At 45.0% G+C, this 18,846-nt stretch overlaps 2 protein-coding genes across 22 annotated transcripts in view; both read left to right on the forward strand.

Annotated features, from left to right (window-relative positions):
- Positions 1-18,846, forward strand: part of LOC117590376 (eye-specific diacylglycerol kinase) — a 103,048-nt gene that overhangs the window by 63,704 nt on the left and 20,498 nt on the right. For 9 of the 21 annotated variants that reach the window (XM_034282929.1, XM_034282920.1, XM_034282925.1 and 6 more), the window contains exons 1-2: positions 15,470-15,733; positions 16,079-17,637. The exons of 2 other annotated variants lie outside the window; for them this stretch is intronic. In XM_034282929.1, the coding sequence (XP_034138820.1) occupies positions 15,644-15,733; positions 16,079-17,637 (1,649 nt within the window). In that variant the 5' untranslated portion in view covers positions 15,470-15,643. Of the gene's footprint in view, positions 1-15,464; positions 15,734-16,078; positions 17,638-18,846 lie in introns of those variants that run through there. 10 more of the 21 variants (XM_034282931.1, XM_034282945.1, XM_034282927.1 and 7 more) reach the window with 5 other exon arrangements.
- On the forward strand, positions 14,259-15,298 carry LOC117590384 (putative uncharacterized protein DDB_G0292292). The gene is made up of 2 exons (XM_034282958.1): positions 14,259-14,591; positions 14,622-15,298. Exons 1-2 carry the CDS (start codon positions 14,514-14,516, stop codon positions 14,967-14,969), a joined length of 426 nt encoding a protein of 141 aa, XP_034138849.1. The 5' UTR covers positions 14,259-14,513; the 3' UTR covers positions 14,970-15,298.

The raw sequence follows: 18,846 nt of genomic DNA on the forward strand, positions 1-18,846 counted from the left end.
GCTAGAATCCCCATCCATTGAATACAGTGGCTTCTCCTCATGTTGTTGTTGCGGCGGCACTTGCCCAGCGACTAAGTTGGCTTCAAAAAAAGAGAGCCACAGCGTAATTTAGTCATTGTCACTAATTATGGGCTCCAGTGATTTGTTGTCACACCTCAATTGGATGCAATTATTGCCATAATTATGGTACAGATGTTCGTTTTGCAATTGATTTTTAATGGCTACAGAGGGAGATTATTGGGAATTTAGAGCGAATTAGGGAACCACAGAAAAACAAGAGAGAAACAGCCTTGACGCAGGAAACCTCTCTGTCTACTTTCTCGTGTCACTTCTTCGAGCATATTTGTGGTGATATCCCTTCAAATTCCTCTTTAGCCAACTCTTTAAGCGTTTCCGCTCCGGTGTTTACGGTTCTGTGAGACCGCAGAAACATTCTTCGCATCCATTTGCTTTTCCGCTTTCATATGCAAAATTATGGCACAAACAGTTTCCACTTTGGTTTTCATTCGCCGAATCAAAAGGATCATGGAAATGATGCTTGAAATGTGCCTTGTTCTAAGTGAAGTGAAAAGTAGTTGCCAGTTTTCCCCATTACCCATTACCCATTACCCATTATCCCGATGCCCACAAAGCCCCCAAGTGTACCCCTAAAGAATCATAAATGTTTTGCTGTTTGCTCTGTGGCTTCCCTGATGCTTCCTTCGACTTAAGAGTAGATTGCGAGTAGTTACTGCCACTTCTCCGACGAGTTACTACTGCCATAACCTGCCACAGCCACAAATGATTCCTGGGTGCACACTCTGCAAGACTCTGCATCTGAAGGCATCACAGCCCTTTTTGTTGGCTTCAAATATGGATCAAATCTGTCAACAAATGAGAGATAAAAGTACAAAGAAGTTATGGAACTATCGATGTGCAGTATTAATCATTTATTATGTTACATAAATAATGTAGAAATATGTAAAAGATTGAAGGGGCTCATTTAGATGAAAAATATATTTGCCATACCCATAAAAAACATTTAGCTGTCATAAAGGATACAGGGACAAAGCCTTAAAATAAACCCCCCTGAAAGCCAAAACTTAAACAAAGAAAATAAAGCTAAACACATAATAACATTTCTAAATATTATAAAGAACTCGTAATTTCTGGAATTATACTTGAAATTCCTTACATAAAAAGAGCATTTCCCATACGACTTTGGCATTTGCAGACAATTTCCAACTTTTGCCACCACGCTCCGAGTTCTTGTGCACTCGACTTTCTCTCTTTTCACTCGATTTTCCAATGGTCTGACTCCCATTTGGATGGGTCTACCACTTCATTCGTGTGCCGTGAAAGACGTGGACTGGAAAATCGGTCCACAAAGCCACTTAGAAGTCTGGCGTTCTGGCCTCTCTTTTGCTCCCTGTCTGCCCATCCCATTTGCTCTGCCTCTTTGTCCCATTTGGCTATGTCTTGCCTCTCCTGTCCCTATCACTGTTGCAGTTTGTTTGCGTTTTTTTCTTTGCATTTTGATTTGTTTCAATTGGCTTTTATGAGCTTTTAGTTGCACGATTTCTTGTTCGGCAAACAATTTGGCTTGGCCAGGATGTGCTCCGTTTTGTTGGTGGGTGAAAATGGTAAAAAACTACACACAATTTTCCATTATATTTTCACAAAACTTATTTTTGAAGTTGGAACATAATTTGAATGCATTGGGCAAATATAATTTCTGTCTGCTCTGGCATCTTCTTTCTGTTTCTCGTTTTCTCTCCGCTGTGTATTTTCCGAGGGGCCCTGAACGTTTTATGATTGCACTTTTCAGCCATAAACCGACGAGTGTGGCCGAAAGTGGGCCAAAAGTGGGAGAGCTATGTATGTATGCAGGCGGTCTGCATTGCACATCGCATCACATCACATCATCATCACAGCTTCCAGCCACCAGCCTTCAGCCTTCAGCCTTTCACTCTCATATTTATCCTCGTGTTCCAAAAGCTGTCTGTCATGGAGCCGCTGGCCGCCGCAATGAGACTTCAAGCCCAAATGTGGGGGCGGCTATGTGAAACTTTAATAACCTCGAGACGAGGCCAACACTTGCAATAAAATGGCTGCTTGTCGTAAAAAACACAACCCACACTGACATGTTCATAAAAAAGCAGAAACACTAAAAAAAACCAACGAAAAGGAAGAAGACGCGGCACTCATCCATGGTAGGGAGAGGGAACCAGTGTTCCAGTGTGGCGGGGGTAAGCCTGTCAACGCGTCGCCATTGCAACTCATAAACATTGAGTCCAAGTCCAGTGGCACCACCAGAGAGAGAGAGAGAAGGAGAGACAGAGCCCCAGAGACAGCAGCAGATCGTACAGCTACTGCCAGAAGGAGGTCTCGTTCCACTTCATAGACCCAGAGGAGTTCTCCTTCTACTTGTTGGGCTTCAATAGGGCCTGTCAGCCATAGTTTTGGACTATCTCATCACATTTGTATCCCGCTCAACGTGGCAGAGTTTTCCTTTCCTTTTCTTTTTCGCACTTTAATGGCCTGTCCCGAATAATTGTTGGGCTTATTATTGGATTTCAAACGCTATTGACAGTCCCATCAATGTCCGCCTTAATCTACCAACATCCATCAACAGAATAGGCTAACGATTAGTGGATTGATAATAGTCCATAAAGTCGAAAGATGGCGTTGGACTCTTAAAGCGTTCATAGAACTCAAACTGCATTCGTTTGGCTGGACCCTTTAAATCAATGGAATTTCCCAACATATGACTCCTGAATTCAATGGAATTTATTTATTGCGCAAATATTAATTCGTTTGTGTTAGGGGCTTAAATGCCACATGAACAAAAGGAAATTCCTACTTAATGGCATTGCAAGATGAGCATTCCATAAATGCCAAACCGAATGTGTTTAAAGTTCAATGAATAATTACCCCAAACTACGCATCAACGACACGCTTCAACGCGTTAAGATACATAAATATCTTTGAGTTTTTCCGGGGCTTTGCAGCTCTGATTAAAGTTAAGGATGGTTCAAGATTTTGGCTTGACGTAAGAAGGGGAAATCTTTTCGTTTCAATCAAATTCTAAGGGATTTTCCAACTCCACAGAATGCAAAGAAAATGTAATTAAAAACGTCAATTGTTCCATGATTAATGTACGTTTTTGTTTTGCAGGAATAATGTGATGGGATTACTCTGCAGATTTCTGTTAAAGCTCTTTCTTGATTCAAGTCCCAGTGGAAATTGCATTTAAAGCTCAGTATTATTTTTTTTTGTTTCAATTCCAGGAATTGGCGCACAAAAAACGCTCACAAACAGTTCCTGCAGCTACTTTTTGTGTGAAAATTCTGTGAATTTTCAGGCGGCTCTTGTGTGTGCCTTCCCGCGTTACCCTTAATTTTGTGATTCAATCCTTTGGCTGCACTGCAATGCCCTTACCGCTGCGAGCATTTTAGTGCCCATCTCCTATAATTATTTTTAATTATATGTACATAGATGTTGCCGTCTCTGGGACCACAATAATCATTCGCATTGCGCAAAATGATCATCAAAATATGGTGGGGGATGCGTACGTCTCCAGTTCATTATTTGGCTTCTATTCCTGTATGGCCGTCGAAATTCCCTTGACCACTGACAGACCCCGAAAAGACAAAACACCGTCCCATCAATCTCTGACAGTAGAGAGAACAGAGGCCTGGAATTAGAATCTCTTTTTCTCCCTCTGTCTGTTTCTATGCAAAAAGCTTCTCTTTCGGTTCATGGGAGTACTCTACTCGTAAATTTCATTTAATCACCCGGACACGGACATGGACATGGAAGCTGGCCGCTGGCCGCTGGCCGCTGGACCTTCTCCCCACTGAAGGACTTTGATGCACTGCTCCCAGGCCAAACAAAAAAACGTGGAAAAATATTAAAGTCCAGAGGCCATTAAATTGCTGGTGTTTCCCCGCTTTTCCCCGTTGCTGTTTTGTATGAAAATTTATTGGCTTTTTAGGAGACTGATGAGAGGGACGAATGGTGGCTGAAAAGGCAGGAGAAAAGGTAATGGAAAGCTAGAATGGACATTTCTACTAGGTGGCAAATTGGGTCAACAACAAAACACAGCCTTAGACCAAGAGCTAACGCGATGTGCAACAGTTGTGGAAATGGGAATAGAAGCGGAACGTATTCGGCCCACAAGAGCAGCAGCAGCGCCACCACACTAGAGTGACGACAGTGACACCCAAGGTCATCTACTAGATGTGTGTGTGTGTGTGTGTGGGTGGGTGGATGGATGGATGGATGGGCCAAGTGGGGGTTGGGATTCGGTGGTTCATGTGGGGCCTTCGGGGCCTGTGCTGCCTGTTGCCTGTCGTCGCAAGTGCAAATTTATGTTGAAATTAATTGTATCAAGGACAAGCGCACGCGGATGGGCAGGTGCCAAGGAGACCAGGTGGATCAGCAAGATGAGCAAATGGGCAAGACCACCAGTCGCAGGATATGGCACCGCCATCGGGGGACTCCAGCGCCAACGTACCAGACTTTAATTAGTCGGAAACTAATCACAGTAAACAATCCGCCACAATAATGTACATGGAAATGTAGTTGACTTTCAGCATTCCTTCGGCAGCATTGAAAATGTATTTTTATTATTAAAACTCGATTCACGAGAGACTAAAATTTGTAAATGAAATATTTATTGAATATTGAAAGCACATTCATGAGGGTGAGCCCCTTGCCTTCACGTACTTGGAATGCATAATTATTATTAGGCTGTGTGTCCAAATGGATTCATGAATAATTGAATTTACATTTAAAATGCGATTGTCAAGCCAAGTGCAAGAGAGTGGGAGAAGGGCTGCCCCTTGCCAGCTATTCATTTGACATTTTGTGCACTCAGCAATGGACTCTAGATGATCCACAAAATGCAATGAATTTTGCATGCTAATGGGCGTACTTCTCTTGAATGTGTAGTACATACATACATACATACATACATACATACAAATCTGATTAAGTAATTTTTAATATGCCGACAGCCAGATTTCCATTCGATGAGTGCGTGTGAGTGGGGGCTGCGAATGATGTTCGTGAGTGCTTTGGTATTAATATTTTCCAGAACTCCTGACTCTGCTCCATCATTCTGTTAATTAAAAAGGCAACATTTGACTGCATTTTCGAGTGATTTTCCCGCAATTTCCCAATTGAACTTTGGACATTCAATTAAAGGGGATTCTGGCATACATATTTATATGTATGTGTGTATATTCTGGTAACCTTGTCGAACATTTTGATGCAAAACACACGCTTCCCAGTCATCACAGTCATCACAGTCATCGTCGTATCATCCTTGAAATTGATGCATCTCCCAGGTCGAGAACCCAACCATTCATTTGCCATTCGTTTTCTCAGTTCACACCAGCATTCACACACTTTGCATGCATTCGAAAAGGCTGCAAAACGAAAAGACAAGAAAGCAAAGTGCAGGCAGAACGCTGCTCTAAGTGTAACGAACTGTGTGCTACCCTTTGCATTTCTTGTATTTTTTTCTATGACTTTCTTTGGAAAATACTTTAGTTTGGGATTGGAATTTGCATTCAGCAAAGTTTGCTTTTGTTTTTTATTTTGTTACAATCCAAAGCTGAAAGTGGGTATACCCTGTGCAAATGAGAACGAGTTGCAACTCAATTGCGGCACGGCACTCCTCATGTGTCACCCAAGCCATGATTCATGCGCCTGTTGCTTCTCGTCCACTTACCCGCTCTCCAGCTCTTACTCTCTCCCTTTTCTCTTTTCTCTTTTCTCTTATCCTCCCACTGCTCTTCAGTTTGTTTTTTTCTGCTGCTTCTCTAACCGTTTGTGTCAGGGCCATAAAACATGGAGAAGGAAATCACTCGCTCTCCCACTCACACACACACACGCTCTTGCAGCCATTCACACTGCCAGTCACCCATCCCACACGTGTAACTGATATATTTATTTAAGTGTTTAAAACAAATAGCTGAAACAAAAAGGGAAACTGAAACGCAAAGGGGGTGGACGGGGGGTATTTAGTGTGTTTAGTCAGCAAACTTTTTGCAGCCACTGTACCAGGGAAACAACACGGCAAGCAAACTGGAAATAAAAGTTTTCCTTCTACTCTCCCAATGGGTCCCTGCCCCACCTGCCGAACAATAAATCCAATTGAATAATGCAGATCGCAAAATGTATCAACGAAATAACAGGAGAAAAGAGTATGGCCAGTGTGTAGTACACTGTGCAACATCATTTGCAATTAGATTGTGTCTCTGGGCCACACTCCATCTTTGTTTTTTCTCCTCTTTTGCTGCCACTTGAAACGGTTTTGTTTATGCTTATGGAAATTGTTTTCCACACAGCCTTTCCTGCTGCCTTACCCCAGCTCTTTCCCTTTGCATTTGTCATCCCCGTTGCTCTTGAGAATGTGGCCCTGTGGCTGGATTATCCCTCGGTTTATGCGCTTAATTGTTGTTTGCCTTTGCCTTCGTGCCGCTCATCTCTGTCTTCTCTCTCTCTCTCTCTCTCTCTCTCTCCCTGTTCTCAATTTCACTTCCGCCTACATTCTGTCAACGAATTGTGGAATTGAACGGAGGCAAAACTGATATTTATGCCATCGGAAATTATATATAGACAACCTGCCAACACACACTCTGTTTGTTTCTATGTAAATACAAGTTTTATGGATAGACTGAGCCCAAGCAATGGCTCGTATTCTCAATACCAATTTCCCCCAACAATATTGTCTGGCGGATATGAGAACAACTTTTGTTTTTCAGTCTAGCAACGAAGTTTTTGCATCTGTATTTGTATCTGTGGCTTTCTGTTACTTGTGTCATCCTGTTATATATCCTGTATGTCTGTATCTGCATCTGTGTTATACTGCCTCTGGTGTTTCAGTTGCTCTATTCTCTTGGGTGTTTGCTGCTCTGGTTGTTATTCTTGTTTGCTGCTGCTACTGTTGCTCTTCCTGTGGTGTTATTCCCCCTGTTATTGGGAGTCAAATGGGGAAACAAACAAACAAGTTTCGACTGCTACGGCCACACAGTGTTTGCACAGATTCTGTGTGGGGTACAAGTTAATCAGATCACGAGATGAAGTGTTGATGTGTGTTCGTGCCCCACAGATGAGCTACTACATATTTCAATGGGCAAAGTACATATGTAGGCAGATATTCCAATTGATATTTAATCAGAGAATTTCTGCTCTACTTAATCCATTCATTTGCAGAATTAGCACATCATAGATGTACGCCAATCGATACTTCAAAGAAATGTCTAAAATCGAAACATTCTTCGGCTATTTATTAATACTATTACCACAAAATTATCTTTAAACAAAGTGTGTGCTATTTTTAGAGCTCACTTTCTTGCTCAAAATAAATAACAACAAGACACACTAGAAAACTGCAAAATTGTTACACATCTAAGCTCTTCCTCAGAGACAAACACATTTTGAAGTCCATAAAGTCCAGGCACAACAATAAGGTCACAGTTCACAAGGAACGAAGGCCCTAAGTCGCTTGTCAGTTTCCATCGAACGAAGGACAAGGCCGTGCTTGAACTCTAAGCCTCTGTCTCCAGTTCCCAAATAAGTTACTCCCGAAGGCCACATATTTCAATGGAACTCGGCTAATTAGTGTGGACATATCAGAGAGATTTTGCGGTCGAAAATCAAATAAAAGGAAACATTTCGGTGGGAAAAGCCTCGTTGCCTCGACGCTCATTATGCCTCGGGTTTGGCAGAGGAGCAGGAATGCGTGTGTACGAGTACGTGAGAGTGCGGAACGTTGTCTGACGTTCCTTTTGTGTGTTAATCGAAAAAGTTGAACCGTGTGGCAGTGCCTGCGGTGCCTCCGGTGCCTGCTGCCTGCTGCCTGCTGTCCGCTGTCTGCCTGACTGCCTGTTGCTGCTGATTGCATTTGCTGTTTGGTCTTTCAATAGATACTGTTGCCACAATGCACTGGCTGCAAGCACCCATTGTTGTGTGGCAGAAAGATAACGATTTCCCCCGCTGTCCCAGGACCTATTGTGAGTGCAACCTGCTGAAAGCTCGCCAGAGCACAACAGAGTACAAAAAAGTTTCATACAATTAGAAGCGGAGCCAGAGTGGGATCGGTGCTCCATTGAATTTCCAGGGAAAACACGAAATAATAAGCATAATGAGCATTAGAAATTCAGTCAGGTACCTAGGTCCCTCACGATACACATAGAGCTCAGTAATTGGAATAGGAATAGGAATCTATCCATCAATCCGTTGGTTCATCGGTGCACATCCCTCGTTGATATAATCAAATGAATGCAATTGACTAGATGAGGCATAGCCGCATTTCAAATCATCTTCTTTTGCCTTCAGCTATTCCGACATCTTGCCAAATTCATTATTTGTCAGGACATTATGCACACAAAGCCACACACACACACACACGCACACACACAAGAAAAAATAATAAAAATAAACTTTAAATGTTGGAAGAACCGCTCGAGTTGAAAATGTTCGAACAACTGAACTCAATTCTCAAACTATGCGCATGGAAATCTCTTCTTTCGCTTGTTTGTTTGTCGAAGCTGCTTAAAAACTGATTAACGCCTGCCCCATAACAAGTTTCAAATTACCAAGAGGCGTCTAACTGTCGGATTACCTCCCTCCAACCCCCACCTCATTCAGCATTCAGCGGGTACTCTGTACCAGTAGGTACTCCAGTATCCAGTATCCAGCATCCAGCATCCAGTATCCAGATACTCGTACTCGTCATGTAGCAGCTATGGTCGTAGCTGTGGCTCTGGTTGTTATGCACTCAAATGTTTAGCACTTTGCTCATGTGGTTCGGGTCTCCCAGGTTGGAGAGTACTCGATCGTATTGTTATCCATAGCATCTGTTTGTATGTGTGTTTCGCTGCCTAAAGAGAATCCATTGATGCATTACCGTGGATTGGTCTTCAAGTCAATTGCCACCAATTGGATACCCTTTCTAGTCGCTGCTGGGGCTTGCGTTTGCGGAGTTCATTTTGTCAACTTTTTGCAGCTCTTTCAGTATTAATCAGTTAGAGGAAGATGAGCAGTTATTAGTTATCGATTATCTATTGATACTTTTGTAAACTTACAATCGTTTTCTATAGATCTTTTCCATATTTGTTATTATTTGTTGAACTATTATCAAACTCTCGTTTGTAGGGCATCGAATAGGCGCTGCGATGAACTCATATTCCAACCAAAAGAAACATTTCGTTTGTTGGGCCAAACATTTAGCATATTTCGGCCTTGTTTGCACTCTGGCTACATAGGTCTTCAGAGCAGCTTGTTTTTTTTACCAGCCGCATGTTAAATGCCCTAATTTCCCGACCACTTCGTTTCGTTGACGGCCGTTGCCTTAGCACCTCGGTGCGATCTCAGGCCCAAAGCATTAGGCCACTCTCCACTCCCAACCATCCACTTCCCACCCAGCACCGTGACACTACTCTTCAATGAGCGTGTGTGTGTGTGTGCTGGCTGACATAATTGCATGAGTGGCATATGAAATACTCGCTACTCCTCCCACAACTCGAGAGGCTGTCAGGGGCAGAATCATGTCCGCATTTGTAGGATGTAAAGGAGAGGAACGCTTTACGTCAGAAGAAAATAGCTGTAGCTCTCTCTGTCTCGCAGAGTACACACAGAACCCATTACGATTGCACACGAAAGCCAGACAGAGCTCAGTAAAATCGGAAAAGTCTCATTCGCTCGCCAATTTATATTAACACAGTGTCAAAAGTGTCGGGTCGGCTCGGGTCGGGTCGGGTCGGGTCGGGTCAGGTCAATGGGTTGTCAGTGCGGAGGTAATGGGAAAAATGCTAATGGAAGCCCACGCCATGTCGAAGCAAAGGATGTTGATAGGTATGATAGGAACTCGTGCAAATCGCCGAAAAGTAGAACTTAAAGTGAACGAAACGAGTGTCGAAATCGAAGGCTCGAATACCTCTTGAGTTCGATCGAAGCCAAAAGCACACAAAAATAAGCCATTGAAAGCATTCCAAAACTGAATATTCTTCGTATATCAATGCCTTTTGATTGAGTGTTTAATCATTCATTGCACCTGTCACTCAATAATCACTCTCGAATGGGTTCACTTAAGCATTCACATGTTCGTTTAATCAAACATCGCATGGAGGACATCCAGCATTGCCCAACGGCCTGGCAGCGGGCTGTCATGGGGAGCGGAGCTGTCATTTTGAATAATTGCATGACGCGTTTTACACGCGACTTTGCGATTGCCAAATGAGAAATGAAATGGATTGAAAATGCATTTACACACCCACACATGGAAACTGCGAGTAAATCAAATGTGGAATATGTGTGTGGATGTGGATGTGAGAGTATCGATGGCTACAAGGATTTGCACTTAAACTGCTCCACATTGCAGGACGAGAGAGAACTACTTGGCATCGATTCACGTGACTGGAAGCCCTCTCCTCAAGTGCTGGCTGGCTGTCAATCCTTTGACCCACAAACTCTTTTCGGAGTCGAGAGTCTAGGGCTGGATAAGATAAAGGCCCATTCACAGGCACTGGAATCTCCGACTCACATTTCAATCTTATCTGAAGTCGCTTTGTTGGGCGGCGGTGGGAGGACTCCGTCATTGATAAATATGCCAAATCATTGGGGCACGTCCTTAAAGGACCGCTCCACCAACTCGAGAGACACGTGCACACGTAGGGACACAAAAAAGGGGCGAAAACTAAGCAAAAAGTAAAAGCAGCGACGGCGGCAGAGGGATAAACTTTTCCATTCACTTTTCCCACTTTTGTTTGTTGAGTTATTTTGTCAAAATTTATTTAAATATTCTGGCAATTTTCGTGAAATACGCGCCCCATTCCCGATCCCAAGAAACGTTTCGTGTTGAATAATTTCTTCAACAGTCATTAAATGCAACAGAAAGCACTCTCTTTTTTTTTGGTGTCCCCCTCCAGCCCGGCCCGAGACAAATGGCAGCAAATTATTCTGATGCTGGAACTGAGGATATTCTTATCCTTCTCTTGTCGTTCTCCTACTCTTTTGTCAACTTTTTCTTTTCCTTTTCCTTTTCCTTTTTTTTTGTTGGTGTGCTCTGTGAACCGCGCTACTTTTCCCCGTCTGCCAACAATTAATTGAAATTAACATATTTTCCTTCATTTTATTTGAGACAACTTATCAAGGACCTGCTGACCCACCCATTCCATCCCATCACATCCCACCATCCATCGTTTTAGGTAAAAGTTAATTTCCTTGCGTTTCCGCGTTGGCTCCTTTATATCCCAGAGATTTCGGGGAAGTACGCCACTTGGACCAATTAAATCCTTTGGGGAAAGTTTTCCAAATTGATTTTTCCCCCGTGTAGATTGCCCAGGTAACGCGCACAATTTTCGCATGAAACTGCAACAAATTCTTCCTTGGGCAAACAACTTCAATCCTATTAGAGAGCTGGAAAATGCACAGAATATCAAGCGATTTAAAACTAATTACAAAAGTTAAATTTTTAGAAATTAATACTCAATGAATCGAATGTGGGGGAGTCGCTTTAATGGGTGAAACTTTCTGCTGTTGTCAGCAACAAATTTGTTTTCCAACACAAAGAAACGTAAGCTCTGAAAATCCCTGAAACTGAAACATGACTTCAACCAATTTATTGAAAAACAAAACAAAAAACAACCCCCCCCCCCCCCCCACGTAAGTAAAACGTTTTCACATTGAGGTGCCTTTAATGAGCCAGACAACGATGCCAGGGAAAAGCTGTGAAAAGTTGTGACTCTGGTGGGGTGTGGGGAAAAATGTAGAAGAGGGAATTCTCAATTCCCAGAAAAACAGAGGGCTGGTTGGCCTGGAGTCCTCTCCAGCCGCATAATAGGGGCATTCCTCATACGCCACCGATTCCCCAGTGTTGCTCCATTTACTGCCGCCGCCGCTCTCTTTCTCCGTTCAGTCTCTCTCCCACTCTCCCACTCTCCCACTCTCTTTGTCTCTGTTTCTCCTCTGTCTAAGTCGAGTCTCCCTCCCTGTTCAACTTTACCATTCTCTTTGTAGTTGTGTGTGTGGGAATACCCTTTAAAGTGCGGCGCATGGCCCGATCTTTGCTCCATCTTTCATAGAAAATAATTCCCAGAAAACTTTCCCCTTCGTTGAAGCCACATCCATTCAGGCATAAGGGCATCCAATGCTTCGGTTTGCCAGTGGGCAGAGCCATTACTTTCTGGTTCCCATTGTTGCTGTTGTTCTTCGGGGGTCGGCGGCGGCTGCCTTTATGAAAAATTATACAAAACTTTTTACTTAGTGCCACGCGGGCACTGAACAATTACGAGGCCATCAGGGGCAGTGGGCTTTGGGGAAGGGGTACCATTACACTCCCTCTGCAAATAAATAAACGTGTTTGTAATAAGCCCCCGTCCGTTTTGACCCCATCGTCGTCCTAAGCGATGCATAAAAAGTTAAGGGAAAAATCAACGAAGGGGAAAGCTGAGCGGCGGCGCAGAATTGAAAATGTTATTTTTCCATTGCGGGGGGGCGGGTTCGTTTAATCGCTGGAAGGCAAAAATCTGACAGTTTTCGCGCTAATTAACCGAATGGCGAGAACAATGCACAAGATTTATGGTTGTAAATTTACTTAATTACTTGCTTTCCGCATATGAATATAAATCACAGAGTGTGGCCATCGACCAATGCCAATGCATTTGTCTTATTAATTGCGAGTAAGAAATTCTGTAAATTCTGTCGAGGCCCATTTAAGAAAAGAATTTTAATGAAAAATCTCATTAGTTTATACACTTTTAATCTGGAATCTGGAATCTGTAATCCATTCTGTGAGCATTTCAATGCATTTTCCCGGTGCAGCATAGCTGCAGCTTACGCTCAAAAGTAGGACATGTTTTTCTTACCTTTTGCAGCCCAAAAGCAGGCAACGCCTTTTGACAGATTGAAATGCGATTTGTTCCTCAACATTCATCGCCTCTTTTTGCCCTTTTGTGTGTGGTTTGGCCGTCCGGCTGTTTTTCTAATTACGCAGTTACGTTTTCAAAAAATCCATTTAATCGTTGAGGCTCGAAAAGCACCGAACATACGAACATTCCAAGAGTCCATTCCCTGTCACCTCCGGTTCATTTTTTGTGCGCCTCGCTCGTCGACTGAACTTTGGGCATTTCTATGGAATTCAATTTCAAAGCTATATCACTTTCATTTAATTTCACGCTTTCAATTTGCGACCCCCACACACAAACACACACAAAACGCAGACAAAACCGGAGACGGCAGAGTTGGATAGATTGTCCGGCAGGCCGGTAAGTCGGTGGGCATCCCTTTTTTTAACCCTCCCACCCACTCTGCCAGTGGCACAGTTCACATTCCCTCTACAGTTGATCCCGCCACGCTGGGTCGCGGCACATGCCAAAGGTATACGGCATAATGGATTCTTTCTTGTTGGGTTTCCTTTTTTTTCTTTTTAGTATTTGTGTTCCACCTATTGTCTGAAAACCGAAACCAAAGCGGAGCGAACTGCGAACTCGCATCGCTTCGCTCGTCAATTTGGCATATTCAACGGCTCCGCAAACAAACCCAGAGCCACACCCACACCCACCACGTGTGTGTGTTTTAGAAATGGATGGGGAATGGGACAGAGTGCGAGAGAAAACAAAAGCACAAGCAGTGGGTGGGGGGAGGGGCGCAGAAAACTTTTTAGAAAACAAAACAACTGCACATCGGATCGCATGAATGTCATCCATGACCCCCGCCAACTGCTAACTGGGGATGATTATTTACTATCAATGGAGGGGAACATTTTTAATGTTGACTCTGATTTAGTTACTGTTAAAGTTCTTTGATTTGTGCATGTAATTTTTATCTACTACTTATGAAAGCCTGCCAAAAATTGGCTGCCTATTAACTCTACATTGAGAACTCGCATCCCATTAGCTGAAAGCAGAGGTTGAAAGTTGCACCAGTTGCGCACATTGCTGCTTAGTTGAGCTGCAAACTCAACCATAGACTGAGCATATTTTTTTTCAACAGCAAGCTGAACTACACCTACTTTCTGTGTGTATGGATGTTGTGTGTGCGTGAAAGACTCTCACGAAATTGGTCAGCAGTATTACGTTTGAGCTGCTCTCAGTTTTTTCAGTTTGTTTGGAAGGTGGAAAATGCATTTTAATCATTAAACCAGCGTAATCAATTCACCCATTTCTCTTTCTCTTATCTCCTTCTCTTGGTCTCCTTTGAGAATTGCAATTCGCAGCGAAAACAACTTTTGATTAATTAAAAGTAAAACACAACACAAAACAACAACGACTTCAACAACAACCGACAGCACAGCGACTGCGAGAGAACACCGACAGCAACAACATCGGCTGAAAGTGAGTGTTAAGCGCTGGGCTTTTGGGCCAACCAAAAGCGTTCAACAACACTGTCCGCAGTAGTCGTCGCGTCGCGTCTGATGAGTGTAGAAAAACATTTGAACTCGACTTTTTGTGTAAAATAAATACAAATATTTATTACAAATACTAGCAAGAGAAAACCTTTGCCAGCGAATCAACATCGAAATGGAATTGGTCATCCTTTTTGTCAAAAAGCATTTACTTCGCGAAAGTAACAACTTACACGACAACAGCGAAAACAACAGCGAAAACAACAACGGAAACGGCAACGGAAACGGCAACGACAACGGTAACGGTGAGAACAGGAACAACGCCAGCAACCGGAACCATCCTAGCAACCCCAACAACGGGAACAACAACGAGGAGGGACAGCCAGGACAATCAGGACATCCAGGACAGACGAAACTAAGAGATCAGTACCCGAAGATCGATCAGCGTACACGGCTACTGGCACTACGGCACCCAAAGAGAATCGCATCTGGTCCAATTTCACCAACCAATCAACCAGAAGTTGGATATAGATTGGCTGAAGTTGCAGCCAAATCGGAGGCAATCGCTGCAGCAGTGCAACAAGATCAAACAGCTGCACGCAAGGAGAGTAATAACTGCAAGGACAAGTAAACCGGCAAAGTAATCAGTCCACAACATTATCATCAACAACACAAGCAAGTAAACATTGAACAAACAACTGTACAGACAAGAAATACTTCAACCACAACTATACAATCAAGAAACCACTAATCCAAGAACTACACATTCAACAACATCATCACCAACAAAGACACACAAGAGAGTAATAATTCAACAACGACTAAACTTACAAAACCAAACCAGGAACTGAAAATATCACAGCTATAAAGAAAACACAACGTGAAACCACAACAACTACTCCCATAAATATAATTATAATACAAGAACACAAGAAACGCATCCAGAATTAGTTCACCAAGGGTAACAATTCACCATAAGTAACAAATAAACAACAACTTCTCGAAGAAGTGCACCAAGGGTAACAATTCACCATAAGTAACAAATAACCAGAGGTAAAAAAGAACTGCGTCTGCAACAATCAACCCAGATTCAACAACAAACAAAACCTGAGATAACCCAACAACAACGACAGAAGCAGCTTCAGCAGCAACAACAAGAAGAACAATTTCAACCAAAGCGGCTACAACAGCATCAAGACGGGTTCCAATAATTCAACAACAAGTCAGCCAGAGCTCAACAAGAGCTCTACAGCACCACCACCTCAGCAACAAGAACCCAAACCCAGCTCCAGCAACGAGAGCAAGATGCAACGTCTTCGCACGACCTTCACGCGTTCGCGGACGCCCACCGGTGCCGAAATGAAAATGCAGAACAGCCTCGAGGTGCCCAAACAGGTAAACAATCGATTAGGTCGATAGCATTTGTCGATTGTCTGGTTTGCATGTCTTGTACTGTACACAAAATTGTGGTCTTGTTTGTTGCTTATTATTGCAGTTGATTTACTTTATTGATTGGTTTTTGATTGTCCAAACTTGTCTCTCCCTATTTATCGATTTTCCCTGAATGAATTTACTTTGGTTATAATTTCCATCGATTTTCTGCTGTCAAGCACCGATAAGTAATCGAGTTTTCAATGATTCGTCTTTAGTTGTTGTTTGCATGAGTTTCGTTTTGTCCAAGCCAGCATTCACCGTGTCTGATTTTGAGCTCTGACCCTCTCAACCCCTCTGATGTTCCAGGTGCGTTCCGCCTCCTTTGACGAGATGCAACTGGAGGCGCAGCGCACGTCCTCCAACCGACTGAGGCAGCGTGCCTCTTCCTCGGCGGAGGGGCGTGCCTTGGCGGTGGATCGTCTGCAGGTGCCGGCCGGGCATGGCCGCTCGCGCAGCTTCGATTCGGCTGTCATCGATCCGACGAGCGAGGACTCCGGGGCTTTCCTGGATGTGCCGCGTCGCAACAAGATTCCGCGACGCAGCAGCTCGTCGAGCCCGAAGACCCCGCCGCCGTGCTTCCATTGCCAATTGGTGAGGCAGTACGAGCGCCAGATGACAGCGGAGCAGCGCTTCTTCATCGATCATCGAGAGCTGACCGCTCTCAGCTTCTACAGCGATGATGACGATGACGACGACGAGGACGAGGAGGAAGGCGCTGTGGGCGGTGAAGGCCTGTGCGAAGACATGCAGGGTGCCTGCGGCGGACGGCCGCTGCCCGATGTGAACAACGAGGCAGTGGCCCGGGCGCAGGCCATTCTGGCATCGACTTTCGAGAACGATCCCAGCACCGATTGTGAGGACGATGCCGTCGATATGGACCTGGGATTAATCCATCTGAGCATCGAGCAGTCACGGGCCCGCATTCCCCGGCAGATGCGGCGCCACACCATCGACAGCTCTGTAGGCAACTCTGAGGATGAGGGCGTCGACGGATCCGGCCCCAACTCCAATAATTCGCCGTACTTCGGCAACACCCTGATGCCACCCAGGCCCTGCGGCATCACCTTCACCCTGTCACCCACCAACGGCGACTGTCCGTTCCTCCCGACCTTCGCTTTTCCCATTGATCCCAACTCTCCGCCAGGCTCGCCCTCGCCCACCCAGTCACCATCGCCATCGCCGTCACCATCCCCGTCGCCCACACCGTCGGTGGTGCTGGCTGTTCCGCCGCCCGCGTTGGAGCTTCCGTCCTGCTCCACTGGCAACGGCAGCGGACAGCAGCTGTTGGGATCCACTGCAGCTGTGGCCGCCGCCGCCCTCACTCTACCGGCGATTGCCTCCTCGCAGGCAGCTGCAGCCATGGCCACCGGAGCGGTCTGCACGCTGGCGGATGCGGACGATGCTGCTGCCGCTTTGGGGGCCATGGGACTGCCGGTTAGGCCCAGACGCCGGTCCATCTCGCGGCAGGAGGCCATCTTTGTGGAGCCCACCGGCAGTTCGCTGGAGAATGTCTCGATGTCGATTGAAAAGGCGGACTCCATTGATGCCGCCTCCACCAGGGCCAACTGTGGTTCACCCACGGGCATGTTTGCCGTGGCCCATCGCACGGGATTTGTGGTGCAGGATATCTACTTGACCGTACCGGATCTCCGACGAGATCGTGCCGCCTCCGTGGACTCATGCTTCTCGAAGCTCTCATCAGGCAACAAAACCGAGGAGCTACAGCCCACCGTGGACGGCTGCTACCTGACCGTGCCGGTGATCAACACCACTCGATCCCGATCGGTGGACATTGTCCTGCCCACCGATGAGCAGGCTCGCTACAAGGCCCTGGCCATGACTGGCAACGAACCAGGAACCTACGGGTAGGTCGAAGTTATATCCTGTTATCCTTTGGGGGCTACAGATTCCTGTTCAAAATGAACGAAAGTTTTTGTTGAACGAAGAGACTGAGACTTATTATTTTACACGCATTTTATGAGTAAGGGGGGAAGTGCCTTTTTGTTTCCTCATGTTTCTGTTTACTTTTCTTTGGACTTTTTGGGACTGGCATCACCTTTATCCCTTATCCTAGGCAAGCTCTTTTTGGGTGGTTGCTATTTTTAGACTTGGGCACAACCTTTAAAGCGTCTCATTAAAACGAGCTTAACACGTGGCCAAGGTGATGCGCATTTTTGGAGCACTAGCAGCTTGGGGGCCAGAGACTTTTGGACCGGATCTACACACACCTTCTCGCATTTGCTGTTGTGGTTGGCCCTTCCAGTTTGGAGGCATGGAAATGGTAAGACATGTGTCTGCGATATGACACGTGCGGGCTGGAGAGACATGTGATGCCCGGCGGGGAGTGAGTGTCCGCTGGCCAGGACTTAGACCTAATTAAACGAGAGGACTCTCCAGTCTTTTCCCTTTGGTTTGTCCATTCATAATTCCCGCCCCAACAGCGGACTTTGACTGAGCCTTTCCATATTGTATCGCAGCCAGCCAGGGCCCTCAGCATAAATAAATTATGGCGGACAATGACAAAACAAACAAAAAAAAACAACGAAAAATGGCTCAGCGAACCGATTTCCTTGAATTACAACAAAAGCCGCCCATAAATAATATTCAAACAAAGTGTCTCGTGTCCGTGCGACTTGTCTCCCCCCCCTGTTGCCCCATCGCCCCGAAATGACGTGAAGAGTCTGCCTCTGCGTGCCACAAAATCGAGCGAGGTGTGAGGGTGACGAACCACTTGCGGCCAATTTGTTTGTTTCTCAGAGGCAGAGTCATTCCGCCCGTGAGTCCGCTGGAGTCCGGCAGGCTCTACTTGGACGCGCAACTTCCGTGACCCGATATGGATATGGATAATTCAGAACTTTTTTTTCCTGATGGTTTACATAGATTAGGAGGGCTCCATGTTGTGTGCGTGTGCCAGGCAACTTGACTCCATGCCACGAAAATTAATTATTTTAGTGACTACATAGAGAAAGAGAGAGACAGACATGCTGCGGAGGATTTCTAAATATTTGATATGGATCAAAGTCCGTACGAAAAGTGTATCAAGGTTCCAGGCATCGAATCAACCAAAAAACACA

Source organism: Drosophila guanche, unplaced genomic scaffold (assembly GCF_900245975.1).
Source record: "Drosophila guanche unplaced genomic scaffold, DGUA_6, whole genome shotgun sequence".
Taxonomy (NCBI): Eukaryota; Metazoa; Arthropoda; class Insecta; order Diptera; family Drosophilidae; genus Drosophila; species Drosophila guanche.